This window comes from Aquarana catesbeiana, linkage group LG08, assembly GCF_042186555.1.
Source record: "Aquarana catesbeiana isolate 2022-GZ linkage group LG08, ASM4218655v1, whole genome shotgun sequence".
Lineage (NCBI taxonomy): Eukaryota > Metazoa > Chordata > Amphibia > Anura > Ranidae > Aquarana > Aquarana catesbeiana.
This window is the reverse complement of record NC_133331.1, coordinates 293,974,385-293,991,169: the sequence shown is the minus strand read 5'-3', so window position 1 is coordinate 293,991,169 and position 16,785 is coordinate 293,974,385. Positions and strand designations below refer to the sequence as shown.

Here is a 16,785-nt window from a genome sequence, read left to right as displayed (position 1 = left end):
GGGGCTGAGGACAGTAATGTGAGGAGCTAAGAACTGTAATGGGGGGCTGAGGACAGTAATGGGGGAGGCTGAGGACAGTAATGTGGGAGAGCTTAGTACTGAAGGGGGGGGGCTGAGGACAGTAATGTGAGGAGCTAAGAACTGTAATGGGGGGCTGAGGACAGTAATGGGGGAGGCTGAGGACAGTAATGTGGGAGAGCTTAGTACTGAAGGGGGGGGGCTGAGGACAGTAATGTGGGAGAGCTGAGTACTGAAGGGGGGGGGGCTGAGAACAGTAATGTGGGGAAGCTCAGGACAGTAAAAGGGGGGGGGGGGGGGGTTGATGACAGTAATGTGGGGGAGCTGAGTACTTTAATGTTGGGAGGGGGCTGGGGCCAGTAATGTGGGGGGTGAGGACTGTAATGGGGGGCTGAGGACAGTAATGGGGGGGCTGAGATCAGTAATGGGAGGAGCCAAGTACTGTAATGGGGGGGCTGAGGACAGTAATGTGGGGGAGCTGAGTACTGTAATGGGGAGGGGGCTGAGGACAGTAATGATGTGGGGAGGGGGACAATAATGTGGGGGAACTGAATACTGTATTGGGGGGCTGAGGACAATAATGTGGGGGAGCTGAGTACTGAAGGGTGGGCTGAGGACAGTAATCGGGGGGCGCTGAGGACAGCAATGGGGGGATGGGAGGCTGAGGACAGTAATGTGGGAGAGCTGAGTACTGAAGGGGGGGATGAGGACAGTAATCGGGGGGTGGGGGGCTGAGGACAGCAATGGGGGTATGGGAGGCTGAGGACAGTAATGTGGGAGAGCTGAGTACTGAAGGGGGGGCTGAGGACAGTAATGTGGGGAAGCTGAGTACTGAAGGGGGGGATGAGGACAGTAATCGGGGGGTGGGGGGCTGAGGACAGTAATATGGGGGAGTTGAGTACTGAAGGGGGGGCTGAGGACAGTAATGGGGGATGGGGGGCTGAGGACAGTAATGTGGGGAAGCTGAGTACTGAAGGGGGAGCTGAGGACAGTAATGGGGGGGGGGGCTGAGGACAGTAATGTGGGGGAGCTGAGTACTGAAGGGGGGGATGAGGACAGTAATCGGGGGGTGGGGGGCTGAGGACAGTAATATGGGGGAGCTGAGTACTAAAGGGGGAGCTGGAGTCATGCTTGTAACTGTCAGCCTTGCAGTGCATCATGGGACTTGTAGTTTTGCAACAGCTGGAGGGCCGCCAATTTGAGACCCCTGCCATAAAGCCTGACATTTTTATTTACCTCCTCTGCTGCCAGTTCCAACAATGTCTCCTTTCTACTTCCTCCCGATTCACCTTTCACCTGGAGCTTCCTATCTGTACCTGACATCACTTCCTGTCTGTGCGTTCCATCACTTCCTGTCTGTGCGTTCCATCACTGAACATTCTGTTAACCCTCCGCACACCGCTATACACCAGTACATGTTTCTAATAGACTGTTGCATAAAAACGGTGATTCTTGGTCCACATATACCACATTCCGTGTTCAATAAGAGAAAGAGATGGAGAAGGGAGGAGGCAGGGCAGCCCAACATGCCCTTTAGGGTGAAGGTCCGCTTTAATATGTCCAGTCTGGAGGAAAGACGGAAAAGGGGAGACATGAGTGAAACCTTTACATACATCAAGGGGGTGAATAAGGTTCAGGAGGGCAGAATTTTCAATAGGAAGCCAAGATGAAGAACACAGGGACATGACCTCCAACTAGGAGGAGGAACATTCTAAACTAAACTTGCAAAGTATTATTTTACCAAAAGAGTAGTGGATTCCTGGAGCAGACTTCCAGCAGAGGTCAGTCACCAGGAAGTGGATTCAGACATGCTTGGGACAAACGGAGATCTATAGTCAGACAACGGGGCAGACTGGATGGAGCACTTGGACTTTTTTCAACTAGCACTTCAATAAGCACCAATTGTGATGGGGAGAGGAAAGAGGGATAAGGGAGGGGGAAGAGCTCACAGGCCCAAAGCTTTATTGAAGCATAAAGACACATAAAGGAGAGTGAGGGGAGGGGAAAATCTTCTCAGACGTCCTCTTTCTCCTCAAATTCCATGAAGTTATAGTCTCTGAGCAGACCAGTCTGTGACCATCCTCAATGGACATGCTCTCCCGGTGGATGAGATGCTTTTTGGTACACCACAAAGTGTCCTCAAAGCAATACATCACCTGTCAGGAGCCAACAATGTCTTCTTGCGCAAAAACACCACAAAATAGTCCATGTAACATCCCAAAGTGGGTGATGGCTGTCTGTGGTACAAAGTCCTTGAGTTCTGGTTCTCGGGCCCTCAACAGGTCCTGTGTGAAAGTTCACTGCCAGAAGACATGCAAAGCAGTTTCTTCTCTTATGATGTAAAAGGGCGGTGCCTGTATTGGGACGGGTTTTTGGGATGCATTGAATTCCTCAAAGGCAACCTTCCTTGAGTTGCCATCCAAGCCAATTCTTTTTGCCTATTGATGTTACATTCCTCCAGACCACCTTGCAAGGGCTAGAGGTAGACCAGGAAAGGTTTCTACAGTGTCTTTGGCTCTGACCGACTTGTTGATTGTCTTTGGTTTCCAAAAGTTGGACAAACTTAAAAGTCCTAGATGTAGGAAAGAGAGCTGGTGTACTTTTTTTATCGGTCAAGATGAACACCCCCTTGTGTTGTCTGGTCTTTGTTCCTCTCGGTATAGGTGAGCACCCCCTGGTGGAGTCTAGTCTTTGTTCCTCTCGGTATAGGTAAGCACCCCCTGGTGGAGTTTGGTCTTTGTTCCTCTCGGTGTAGGTGGGCACCCCCTGGTGGAGTCTGGTCTTTGTTCCTCTCGGTATAGATGAGCACCCCCTGGTGGAGTCTGGTCTTTGTTCCTCTCGGTATAGGTGAGCACCCCCTGGTGGAGTCTGGTCTTTGATCCTCTCGGTATAGATGAGCACCCCTTGGTGGAGTCTAGTCATTGTTCCTCTCGGTATAGGTGAGCACCCCTTGGTGGAGTCTGGTCTTTGTTCCTCTCGGTATAGGTGAGCACCCCCTGGTGGAGTCTGGTCTTTGATCCTCTCGGTATAGGTGAGCACCCTCTGGTGGAGTCTGGTCTTTGATCCTCTCGGTATAGATGAGCACCCCTTGGTGGAGTCTAGTCATTGTTCCTCTCGGTATAGGTGAGCACCCCTTGGTGGAGTCTAGTCATTGTTCCTCTCAGTATAGATGAGCACCCCCTGGTGGAGTTCATAAATAGGGGGGACTCAGAGGATTGGATGTGTCATTGCCATCATCCCTCAGAAGATTCAGAAACAAATATATACCTCAGCATGGGATTTTTAAGGCAATGTGATGAAGAAAAATTGTATTTAGTTAAAAGAATAATTTATTAATACATAGAAAAATATATGACGTACAAAAATACTTTTAGTGATCATACAATTATTATATTGTATGATCACTAAAAGTATTTTTGTATGTCATATATTTTTCTATGTATTAATAAATTATTCTTTTAACTAAATACAATTTTTCTTCATCACATTGCCTTAAAAATCCCTTGCTGAGGTATATATTTGTTTCTGAACCCCCCTGGTGGAGTTTGGTCTTTGTTCCTCTCGGTATAGGTGAGCACCCCCTGGTGGAGTTTGGTCTTTGTTCCTCTCGGTATAGGTGAGCACCCCCTGGTGGAGTTTGGTCTTTGTTCCTCTCGGTATAGGTGAGCACCCCCTGGTGAAGTTTGGTCTTTGTTCCTCCCGGTATAGGTGAGTGGTGTGTGGTCTGTGTTCCTCTAAGTGTAGGTGAGTGCCCCCTGGTGGTGTCTCTTCTGTGTTCCTGTCAGTGTAGGTAAGTGCCCCCTGGTCTGGTCTATGTTCTTCTCATTGTTGGTGATTGCCCCTTGCTTGTCAGAGAGTCAAGATTCCTTCTACCTAATTCTTCCTTCCCTTCCCATCTCCAACAAGAACATACCTTTTTTTTCATATAAAACCTTTCTGTTTTTATTTCATACTTTAGTTTAGATTTAGTGATGTCATTACTGGCTCTCTGTTCTTCTCTATGCATTGCAGGCAGTTTATTGCTAGCAGGATGAGCTGTACATTGCTTCCTGAAAACAGCAGACTACCCTAGGTAATGCCCATAAGTGATCCTGAGCCTCCACGATTGAAACATCTGAAAGGGGTGGGGCCAGGGACACTCAGGCTGGGGTAGGGAAAAGGCTAGAGGATGCTGGCCATCCTCCAGCCAGGAAATGAGGCGGGGCTCAATCTGACTTGCTGCAGTTTATAATGCACGTTGTGAGAAGCTCACAGTGTGCAGTGAAATCAGAGGAAGATATTTTAGTCTAAGAGAGGGGCCAGTACAACTGTGCAAGACTGAAGGGGATGTCAGAGGGAGGATTTCATGATGTGAGACTCCAGATGGCTATTCCCACCTTCCATGATTTGCAGTTACGGTGGTGGTTTCTTCCATCATTTATTCCCCATAAACCTTTAAAAACAGGTTAATAATACTCGGAATCCATCATTGTTTGGATGTATTGTATAACTGGTATCCTGACCCCACATATTGTAACACGAGTTTATGGATGGGCAGGGGTGACCTCTGGTTGAGCCAATCTGGTCTTCTACTGGGTGACTGGGTATTACTGAACATGAACTTACTGAACAAGACAAGTAGATGCAACCAAACTCACCAGTAGACACGGCTAACCCAAACTCGCCATTACACACGGCCAGCCCAAACTCACCAGTAGACATGACCAACCCAAACTCACCAATAGACACGGCCAGCCCAAACTCACCAGTAGACATGGCCAACCCAAACTCACCAATAGACATGGCCAACCCAAACTCACCAATAGACACGGCCAGCACAAACTCACCAGTAGACACGGCCAGCACAAACTCACCAGTAGACATGGCCAACCCAAACTCACCAATAGACACGGCCAACCCAAACTCACCAATAGACACGGCCAACCCAAACTCACCAATAGACAAGGCCAACCCAAACTCACCAATAGACACGGCCAGCCCAAACTCACCAGTAGACACGGCCAGCCCAAACTCACCAGTAGACACGGCAAACCCAAACTCACCAGTAGACACGGCAAACCCAAACTCACCAGTAGACACGGCCAACCCAAACTCACCAATAGACTCATCCAACCCAAACTCACCAGTAGACATGGCCAACCTAAACTCACCAATGGATGTGGCCAACTCAAACTCATCCGATCATTGTCATGGGGTGGAACTTACTGAACAAAGACAAGTAGATGCAACCAACCCAAACTCACCAATAGACACGGCCAACCCAAACTCACCAGTAGACACGGCCAACCCAAAACTACCAGTAGACACGGGCAACCCAAACTCACCAATAGACACGGCCAACCCAAACTCATCCGATTATTGTCATGGGGTGGAACTTACTGAACAAGACAAATAGATGCAACCAACCCAAACTCACCAGTAGACATGGCCAACCCAAACTCGCCAATACACATGGCCAACCCAAACTCACCAATGGATGTGGCCAACTCAAACTCATCCGATCATTGTCATGGGGTGGAACTTACTGAACAAAGACAAGTAGATGCAACCAACCCAAACTCACCAGTAGACATGGCCAACCCAAACTCGCCAATACACATGGCCAACCCAAACTCACCAATGGATGTGGCCAACCCAAACTCATCCGATCATTGTCATGGGGTGGAACTTACTGAACAAGACAAGTAGATGCAACCAACCCAAACTCACCAATAGACACGGCCAACCCAAACTCACCAGTAGACACGGCCAACCCAAAACTACCAGTAGACACGGGCAACCCAAACTCACCAATAGACACGGCCAACCCAAACTCATCCGATCATTGTCATGGGGTGGAACTTACTGAACAAGACAAATAGATGCAACCAACCCAAACTCACCAGTAGACATGGCCAACCCAAACTCGCCAATACACATGGCCAACCCAAACTCACCAATGGATGTGGCCAACCCAAACTCGCCATTACACATGGCCAACCCAAACTCACCAATGGATGTGGCCAACCCAAACTCATCCGATCATTGTCATGGGGTGGAACTTACTGAACAAGACAAGTAGATGCAACCAACCCAAACTCACCAGTAGACATGGCCAACCCAAACTCGCCATTACACATGGCCAACCCAAACTCACCAATGGATGTGGCCAACCCAAACTCATCCGATCATTGTCATGGGGTGGAACTTACTGAACAAGACAAGTAGATGCAACCAACCCAAACTCACCAGTAGACACGGCCAACCCAAACTCACCAATAGACACGGCCAACCCAAACTCAGCAGTAGACACGGCCAACCCAAAATCACCAGTAGACACGGCCAACCCAAACTCACTAATAGACACGGCCAACCCAAACTCATCCGATCATTGTCATGGGGTGGAACTTACTGAACAAGACAAATAGATGCAACCAACCCAAACTCACCAGTAGACACGGCCAACCCAAACTCACTAATAGACACGGCCAACCCAAACTCACCAGTAGACACGGCCAACCCAAACTCACTAATAGACACGGCTAACCCAAACTCACTAATAGACACGGCCAACCCAAACTCACCAGTAGACACGGCCAACCCAAACTCACTAATAGACACGGCCAACCCAAACTCATCCAATCATTGTCATGGGGTGGAACTTACTGAACAAGACAAGTAGATGCAACCAACCCAAACTCACCAGTAGACACGGCCAACCCAAACTCGTCAATAGACATGGCTAACCCAAACTCACTAATGGATGTGGTCAACCCAAACTCATCCGATGATTGTTATGGGGTGGAACTTACTGAACAAGACAAGTAGATGCAACCAACCCAAACTCGCCAATAGACATGGCCAACCCAAACTCACCAGTAGATACGGCCAACCCAAACTCACCAGTAGACATGGCCAACCCAAACTCACCAATAGACATGACCAACCCAAACTCACCAATAGACATGACCAACCCAAACTCACCGATGGATGTAGCCAACCCAAACACATCCGATCATTGTCATGGGGTGGAACCTACTGAACAAGACAAGTAGATGAAACCAATCCAAACTCACCAGTAGACACGGCCAACCCAAACTCGCCAATAGACATGGCCAACCCAAACTCACCAATGGATGTGGCCAACCCAAACTTATCCGATCATTGTCATATGTCATGGGGTGGTGAGTTCAGTTGATGGTCCAAGCTGAAACATCATCAGTATCAGGAAACATGTTTTGTGCCGATGTTTTCATATCCTGATGTAGAGTGTTCAACACGTCCTTGTTTACTAACATGTTTCTTGGCTGTCCCGGGATGGGGCTGTGAGCAGCTGACAACCTAAGTCCTCGGTTATGATCCTAAAGGGGTCTGTTCAAATTTTTTTTATGGACCCCCAGCAAGAGACATGAAATACAGGTTGCTGAAGAAATACGAGAACAGTGGATTTTATTACAGCTAAACTTCAGCCAAAACTTTTATGATTGAGAAAAATCAGTTCAGCTTGTGCTTCAGGGCTCCCAGATAGGTGGTGTCTGGTCTGTGTTTCATCTCATACCACGACACCGACATTTACAAAGAAAAAACTGCTGTTTAGATTGCAGGTAAAGGACAAATTCCAGCAACTCCTCTTCATATATTCTCCTCTCTGCTTCCTCTTCTCTCTCTCTCCTCCTTTTCCCTTTTGCTCAGTTCTCCCTGTCCCCTCTGGTCTTCTCCCTCTCCTTCCTTTAACTCTTCCTCACTTCTCTCTCTCTTTTCTCCTCCTCCTCTCCTCCCATTTGCTCCTTTCTTCCTCTGCTCTCTGGTCTTCTCCCTCTCCTTATCCCCTTTCTCTCATCTTCCTTTCCTTTCTACATTCTCTTTATCTCCTCTTCCCCCTCCCTTTTTTTCCCTTTCTCTTCTTTTCTCCTCCCTTTTTCTTTTCCCTCATTCCCATTTTGCCCCTCCTTCTTTCACTCTTCTCTCTGGAGGAGGCTCCCTTTCTTTTCCCTCTTTCTGCTCTACCCTCTCTCCATCTCCTCTTCTCTCTCTTCCCCTCCTTTTTTCTTCTTCCTTTCACTCAACCTTCCTCTGAACCCACATCCTGACCTCATCAATGTGGAGACAACCCATCAGAGACACATGGAGAAAGGCTTGGAGTCCATGTTCTGCTCATTTATGGACCTCACCTGTGTGGAGGAACTTCTCATCTTGTGATCTGTGATTGTCCCAATTGACCTGTAAGATGACACATCTACACATTTCCTCCACAAAGTGGTCAGCATAGAGACAACCCAACAGAGACACATGGAGAAAGGCTTGGAGTCCATGTTCCTCCCATCAGGCATCACCTGTGTGGAGGAACTTCTCATCTGGGGATCATTGATTGTCCCAATCAACCTGTAGCATGACACATCTACACATTTGCTCCACAACTTGGTCAGTACAGAGACAACCCAATACAGACACACAGAGAAAAGTTTGGAGTCCATATTCTGCTCATCCTGGACCTCACCTGTGTGGAGGAACTTCTCCAACAAAACCACACACAGAAAGGCTTGTGTGAAGGAGAATTTCTTTGGGTATCTGAAATTCTCCCAATGAATCTGTAAGGTGACACATCTACAAATTTTTCTTCCCATCATGAATCACCTGTGTGGAGGATCTTCTCCAACAAAAACACACACAGGAAGGCTTGTGTGAAGGAGAATCTCTTTGGGTATCTGAAATTCTCCCAATGAATCTGTAAGGTGACACATCTACAAATTTTTCTTCCCATCATGAATCACCTGTGTGGAGGATCTTCTCCAACAAAAACACACACAGGAAGGCTTGTGTGAAGGAGAATCTCTTTGGGTATCTGAAATTCTCCCAATGAATCTGTAAGGTGACACATCTACACATTTTTCTTCCCATCATGAATCACCTGTGCGGAGGAACTTCTCATCTGGGGATCGTTGATTGTCCCAATCGATCTGTAGCGTGACACATCTACACATATCCTCCATAACTTGGTCAGCCTACAACCCAACAGAGACCCATGGAGAAACTTAAGTCATTAATTGAAATGTCTTAACCTAGCATGATATACACTAAGGGGGTTGACTAATGGAAGCTTGACTCTGGGGAAAATTCAAAACTACCTTTGCAGTGGGACTAGTTTTACTTACCTTCTCATGCACTCCCACAGGTGTCCTCATATCCATGTGACTTGACCTGCGAAACCACTTTTCTTTGGTTCACCGGTGATTTAGGCACTCTGAGGCCATCTTATACACCACAGCCTGCAGAAAAGCCCATCTATACTTATCTTTGTGGTGGCCCATGTCTTCATGTGTTTGCTCCTTCTCTGGGCGGACATGCTCCTCCCTCTGAGCACTTACTTGTAGAATTAATATCTAAAGTCGAACTTATCGATCAGCTTACAAACACTAACTATTTTAAGAATAAATATATATTGTATCTTTATTTGTTCCATACCAAAAAAAAAGCTTTTTTATTATGTTTGCGTTTCTGATCAGGTTCATATGAAATGTTACATCAGAAAAGTTCTCATTTACAACGTTCAACCAGCAGATGACCTCCTACGAGCCAATATCACTCTCTACGCAAGATGAGAGCATAAACTGCAACACTGAGCTAGTCACTTCTGATGTGTGGTCCGTTCTTTATCCATCAAAAACATCCAGCTCTTCTTTCAACAGGATTTCTTAATATTAGGCTTCTGCTGAAGAGCAGGGGAGATCAGATTACACTGCAGGAGATCAGGAATCATCCAACAGTAACGCACTCTTTCCTCCTCTATCCTAGCAGAGTAAGCTAGACGTCCTAATTCAACTCTGATATCATCGTGAAGTGTTTCTTCCATTATAAAGATCAGAGGAGTGCTCAGCCCCGTGTTTTCTGAGGTGTATCCGAAGGTGTGCTTCTTCCCAATGTCAGATCTCTGATGTACGGCACAATAGGATTCATGTAGAAGACATTTCCCGCACTCAGGACACTAATACACCTGCAAGGGTTGGGTGGGTTCTCAGATGTTTGGTAAGATGGGACTTCTGTGTAAAACATTTCCCGCACGCCGGGCAGGAATACGGCCTCTCGCCCGTGTGAGATCTTTGATGTTTATCAAGTTGTGATTTTCGTGCAAAGCGTTTCCCGCACTCAAGGCAGGAATACGGCTTCTCACCCGTGTGGCATTTCAGATGTTCAGAAAGATGGGGCCTCTGTGAAAAACATTTCCCGCACTCTGGACAGGAATACGGCTTCTCTCCCGTGTGAGACCGCTGATGGGTTTGGAGAAGTTGTTTACGGACAAAACATTTCCCGCACTCAGGACAGGTATATGGCTTCTCCCCTGTGTGAGACCTCTGATGTGTTGTGAGAAATAGTTTACGTATAAAACATTTTCCGCACTCGGGGCAGGAATAGGGCTTCAAACCCATGTGCAATCTTTGATGTACAGAAAGGTTGCACTTCCGAGAAAAACATTTCCCGCACTCAGGACAGGAATACGGCTTCTCCCCCTTGTGGGATCTCTGATGCCTAACCAGTTCTGATTTTCTAAGAAAACATTTTTTGCACTTGGGGCAGTAGTGAAGCTTCTTACCCGTGTGCAATCTTTGATGGACACTAAGATGAGATTTACGAAGAAAACACTCCCCGCACGTAGGGCAGGAATGGGTCTTCTCTCCCGTGTGAGATCTCTGATGTACGGTAAGAGAGGATTCAGAGCTAAAACTTTCCCCACATTCAGGACATGAAAATTCCTCCTCCCCCTGAATTTCGGCACCTACCCTCACAGTACGAGGTTGCTCAGAGTCAGAGGGATTACATGGTCTATCCACACTGTGAAGGCCACCATCCATAGAGGAGCTCATTGTCTTCTCTCCGGCACCATCACTCATGGTACGAAGTTGCTCAGAGGGATTACACGGTCTATCCACACTGTGAAGGCCACCATCCATAGAGGAGCTCATTGTCTTCTCTCCGGCACCATCACTCACGGTACGAAGTTGCTCAGAGGGATTCCATGGTCCATCCACACTGTGAAGGCCACCATCCATAGAGGAACCCATCGTCTTTTCTCCGGCACAATCTCCTGTGATGTCCTCATCTTCCATTTTACAACCTGGAGATAAAGTGAGACGATCCTTTGAGGGTTTCTCCATGGCTTGTCCTGGAAAAAATATAAAAACATCATCAATAGATATGAGAGGGTTCATTCACTTCCATCAAGATTCCATCTGGATCAGGTAAATGTGAGTTCTCTGTGAAGGTCCCAACCATATGGGACTTTTCCCCAAAAAGCCTTAACTCCTCCTCCCAGATAACTTCTAGTTCTAGCAAGCTTGTCAAAAAGTTGGGGAATTTACGGGAACTGAAAGAGGAATGCTGTTCATTCTACTACAAGCCTAGGCAGTCGGTCTTGTGATCCCCGCTACAGAGGAGGATCAAAGTTCAGACTGGCATATCCACACCCTTCATCATCAGAATCAGTTGTCGAAGGCCGAGGCTTCTGATAATGAGCGCAACTGGAGAGAACATTTTCTCCAGGAAAGATCAGTTGGTCACTCTCTCCGTTACTTCTTATTTTCTCAGCCCAGCAAGGCCTATACACAGAGCTTTCTGGTAACATATAGCTTATAGGTCTGCTCGAAAAAAAGAGGGACCAACCTAAGAAAGGCTCAACCTGTGTTAAATCTGTGTAGGAAGCTATCTGAGAAAAAAAAAGATCTGATGGACAGGATAGTTATCAATACAGGGAGGTGAACATTTATAAAAATATTATTTGCCGATTTCCTATTCGCTTCCACCTTACTTTGGACCAATCAGTGTGCAGTAACAGAGGAGAGATTAGAGAAGAATATATTATGACCCACCTGTGCTGATCTCTGTAGGAGTGTCCTCGATAAATGTCCCCGTTTTTCCATCCTCCTCCATAGACTGCTGATCATCCCTCACATACCTCTCTTCTTCTTCTGATTTAACCTCAAATTTCATATCGATTGGTTCTTCAGCCTAATCCCACAATAAAACAAAAATCGACCTATCACTACCTATAAATATATATAATTTAATGGAGGTTTAGGGTTTCTCTTCCATTTCCTCTACCTGATGATGGTGAGGGATGGTGTGACCTTCCTGTGTGGAATCCCGGGAATACAGAGGACGGGGACATCTCTCTGGTGGGTTCCTGGTATTAGGTGGCTCCATCATATCCTTGTGTCCTTCTGAAAACTCCTCCATCACTCCATACTCCTCATCCTCCTCTTTATACTCTTCTTTAACATCAACATTAGAATCCCCGAGGTTTCTACTCTGAATATATAACAAGATATTCATTGTAACAAACCTCTTTTGTATAAATCATAACTACCAATAATTGTTCCTCATCTACCTGATGATGGTGAGGGATGGTGTGAGCTTCCTGTGTGGAATCCCGGGAATACAGAGGACGGGGACATCTCTCTGGTGGGTTTCTGTAGCTGGATGACTCCACCATGGTGTCCTGGTACAGATCTTCATGTTCTTTTGGAAGCTCTGACTCCTCCATCACCCCATCCTCATCATCCTCCTCTTTTATCTCTTCTTTAACTTCAACTTTAGGATCTCTCAGGTTTCCACTCTGAATATATAATAAAAATGACATCAATGGTAACAATGCAGATAATGTACAGATCCTAATGATACTATCAGTGATTGTTCCTCATCTACCTGATGATGGTGAGGGATGGTGTGACCTTCTTGTGTGGAATCCCGGGAATACAGAGGACGGGGACATCTCTCTGGTGGGTTCCCATTACTGGATCCATCTGTAGGAAACACACACACTGACTGAATACATTGTTTCTATGTGTTTATCAGATGATGGGGGATCTAGGTGGACCCTCCGTACTGCTCTCTCCTTTACAGTAAAGTCTCCTCTTACCCGGTGATGTGAGGGGCGGCTGATTGTCCATCATGACGTCCTTGTAGAGATAATCTTACCTGACATTGAGAAGGTCTACAAATCCTCAATTCATTGTATGTAGTTGTCTTTTTGTAATGATGAAGATTCCGTTTAAATAAAAATAAAATACCATTTTTTCAGAATACTCTGCATGCACACATCATGACCTCTCATTAACCATAGACCTTCTCTCCCCACCAGCTGGTCCCGCCACGTTTCCTTCCATTGGTTTTACAAACCACAAATATCAACACAATTCCTTCTAGAAGAAGAATGGAAATGTTTTCATTAATCACCTGTTCTGATATTTGGTGAAGACTCTTCTCGTTTAGTTGTCACCATCAGCAGATCCTCCTCCATAGACTGCTGACCGTTCCTCACATACGACTCTTCTTCTACCTCTTTGACCCTAACATTGATGTCCATCAGCTAAATTAACAAAAATTATATCCATATTATAAAACTACATAAAAGGATTATCATCTCATACAGTTTAGAGTCACTTTTACATTCTAGACCCTCATTTCCATCTACCTGATTAAAGATGAAGTCATCTTCCTGGGTGGAATCCCCGGGATCGTAAAGGCTAAAATGTTTTTACCTCCTCTGCTGCCAATTCCAAAAATGTCTCCTCTCTACTTCCTCCCAAATTCACCTCTCACCTGGAACTTCCTGTCTATATGTGACATCACTTCCTTTTGGCATTTTCCTGTCTTTGGGTTCCATCACTGAACATTCTGAATTAACCCTCCGCACACCACTATACACTATACGCTATTGCATAAAAACAAAATTCTTGGTTCACATATACCGCAATACATGTTCAAGTCGGTCAGACGTGTCAGTTTGATCCCTCTCTGGCCAGTCCCTATTCTACGGTGCCAATGAATTACAGTTTTATAAAATTCCATATCACTAGAGGAGTCACCTGCAGGAGGAAGGAGGTCCTGATTCCTCTATATAGATCTTTATATCACTAGAGGGGTCACCTGCAGGAGGAAGGAGGTCCTGATTCCTCTATATAGATCTTTATATCACTAGAGGGGTCACCTGCAGGAGGAAGGAGGTCCTGATTCCTCTATATAGATCTTTATATCACTAGAGGGGTCACCAGCAGGAGGAAGGAGGTCCTGATTCCTCTATATAGATCTTTATATCACTAGAGGGGTCACCAGCAGGAGGAAGGAGGTCCTGATTCCTCTATATAGATCTTTATATCACTAGAGGGGTCACCAGCAGGAGGAAGGAGGTCCTGATTCCTCTATATAGATCTTTATATCACTAGAGGGATCACCAGCAGGAGGAAGGAGGTCCTGATTCCTCTATATAGATCTTTATATCACTAGAGGGGTCACCAGCAGGAGGAAGGAGGTCCTGATTCCTCTATATAGATCTTTATATCACTAGAGGGATCACCAGCAGGAGGAAGGAGGCCCTGATTCCTCTATATAGATCTTTATATCACTAGAGGGGTCACCAGCAGGAGGAAGGAGGTCCTGATTCCTCTATATAGATCTTTATATCACTAGAGGGATCACCAGCAGGAGGAAGGAGGCCCTGATTCCTCTATATAGATCTTTATATCACTAGAGGGGTCACCAGCAGGAGGAAGGAGGTCCTGATTCCTCTATATAGGTCTTTATATCACTAGAGGAGTCACCTGCAGGAGGAAGGAGGTCCTGATTCCTCTATATAGATCTTTATATCACTAAAGGGGTCACCAGCAGGAGGAAGGAGGTCCTGATTCCTCTATATAGATCTTTATATCACTAGAGGGGTCACCAGCGGGAGGAAGGAGGTCCTGATTCCTCTATATAGATCTTTATATCACGAAAGGGGTCACCAGCAGGAGGAAGGAGGTCCTGATTCCTCTATATAGATCTTTATATCACTAGAGGGGTCACCAGCAGGAGGAAGGAGGTCCTGATTCCTCTATATAGATCTTTATATCACTAGAGGGATCACCGGCAGGAGGAAGGAGGTCCTGATTCCTCTATATAGATCTTTATATCACTAGAGGGGTCACCAGCAGGAGGAAGGAGGTCCTGATTCCTCTATATAGATCTTTATATCACTAGAGGGGTCACCAGCAGGAGGAAGGAGGTCCTGATTCCTCTATATAGATCTTTATATCACTAAAGGGGTCACCAGCAGGAGGAAGGAGGTCCTGATTCCTCTATATAGATCTTTATATCACTAGAGGGGTCACCAGCGGGAGGAAGGAGGTCCTGATTCCTCTATATAGATCTTTATATCACGAAAGGGGTCACCAGCAGGAGGAAGGAGGTCCTGATTCCTCTATATAGATCTTTATATCACTAGAGGGGTCACCAGCAGGAGGAAGGAGGTCCTGATTCCTCTATATAGATCTTTATATCACTAGAGGGATCACCGGCAGGAGGAAGGAGGCCCTGATTCCTCTATATAGATCTTTATATCACTAGACGGATCACCAGCAGGAGGAAGGAGGTCCTGATTCCTCTATATAGATCTTTATATCATTAGAGGGGTCACCAGCAGGAGGAAGGAGGTCCCCATTCCTCTATATAGATCTTTATATCACTAGACGGATTACCAGCAGGAGGAAGGAGGTCCGGATTCCTCTATATAGATCTTTATATCACTAGAGGGGTCACCAGCGGGAGGAAGGAGGTCCTGATTCCTCTATATAGATCTTTATATCACTAGACGGATCACCAGCAGGAGGAAGGAGGTCCTGATTCCTCTATATAGATCTTTATATCACTAGAGGGGTCACCGGCAGGAGGAAGGAGGTCCTGATTCCTCTATATAGATCTTTATATCACTAGACGGATCACCAGCAGGAGGAAGGAGGTCCTGATTCCTCTATATAGATCTTTATATCACTAGAGGGGTCACCAGCAGGAGGAAGGAGGTCCTGATTCCTCTATATAGATCTTTATATCACTAGAGGGGTCACCGGCAGGAGGAAGGAGGTCCTGATTCCTCTAAATAGATCTTTATATCACTAGAGGGGTCACCAGCAGGAGTTAGGAGGTCCTGATTCCTCCATATAGATCTTTATATCACTAGAGGGGTCACCAGCAGGAGGAAGAAGGTCCTGATTCCTCCTGCAAAGGGACTAGTTTTCCTATTCACAGAACGCTGTATATGGATGACGCAGCCGGGCGGGTGGAGCCCCTGGTCTGTGTTTCTCTGGGTGCAGGTGAGTGATCCCTGGTAGTGTTGAGTCTATTTCTCTCAGTGTAGATGAGTGCCCTCTGTTGGTGTCTACACCAAGTTCCTCTTGGTGTAGGTGAACACCCCCTGGTGCTGTAAGATCTATGTTGCTCTCGATGTGGGTGGTCTATGTTTTTTCATGGTATAGATGAGAGCCCTTGCTAGTATCTGTCTGTGTTCCTCTCTGTATAGGTTAGCCTTCCTGGTGGTTTCTGTTCTGTATTCTTCTCAATGTAGGTGAGCGCCCATTGGTGGTTTATGGTCTGTGTTTCTCTCTATGTAGGGGAGCACCCCCTTGTTATATCTGGTCTGTATCTCTCTGTAGGTGATTGCCCCAGGAATTCTGGTGTGTGTTTCTCATGGTGTAGGTGAGCACCCCTGCTTGTGTGTGGCCTATGTTCCCCTTGGTGTAGTTCCCCTTCCGTGTCTAGTCTATTTCTCCAGGTGTAGGTGAGAGCCCCCTTGTTTTGTCTGGTCTGTATTCCTCTCCATGTGGATTATTGACTCCCGGTGATTTCTGCTTTGTGTTTCTCATGGTGTAGGTGAGTGCCCTCTGGTGGTCAACGCTCTGTGTTCATCCAGAAGAGCATCGGCCACCACATCCAGTAGACTGCCGGCCACCACATCCAGGAGAGAGCACCGACCACCGCATCCAA

General features: G+C 46.5%; 1 protein-coding gene across 1 annotated transcript in view; it reads right to left on the bottom strand.

Annotated features, from left to right (window-relative positions):
* Positions 1 to 13,607, bottom strand: part of LOC141106807 (uncharacterized) — a 39,714-nt gene extending 26,107 nt beyond the window's left edge. Inside the window, 12 exon segments of the mRNA XM_073597733.1 lie at positions 1,255 to 1,386; positions 4,624 to 5,158; positions 8,495 to 8,585; positions 8,906 to 8,999; positions 9,770 to 9,925; positions 9,987 to 11,155; positions 11,859 to 11,997; positions 12,091 to 12,297; positions 12,377 to 12,604; positions 12,694 to 12,791; positions 13,225 to 13,357; positions 13,463 to 13,607. Coding sequence (XP_073453834.1) covers positions 1,255 to 1,386; positions 4,624 to 5,158; positions 8,495 to 8,585; positions 8,906 to 8,999; positions 9,770 to 9,925; positions 9,987 to 11,155; positions 11,859 to 11,997; positions 12,091 to 12,297; positions 12,377 to 12,604; positions 12,694 to 12,791; positions 13,225 to 13,354 — 2,979 coding nt within the window. The 5' untranslated portion in view covers positions 13,355 to 13,357; positions 13,463 to 13,607.
* Between the last annotated feature and the right edge of the window lie 3,178 nt (positions 13,608 to 16,785).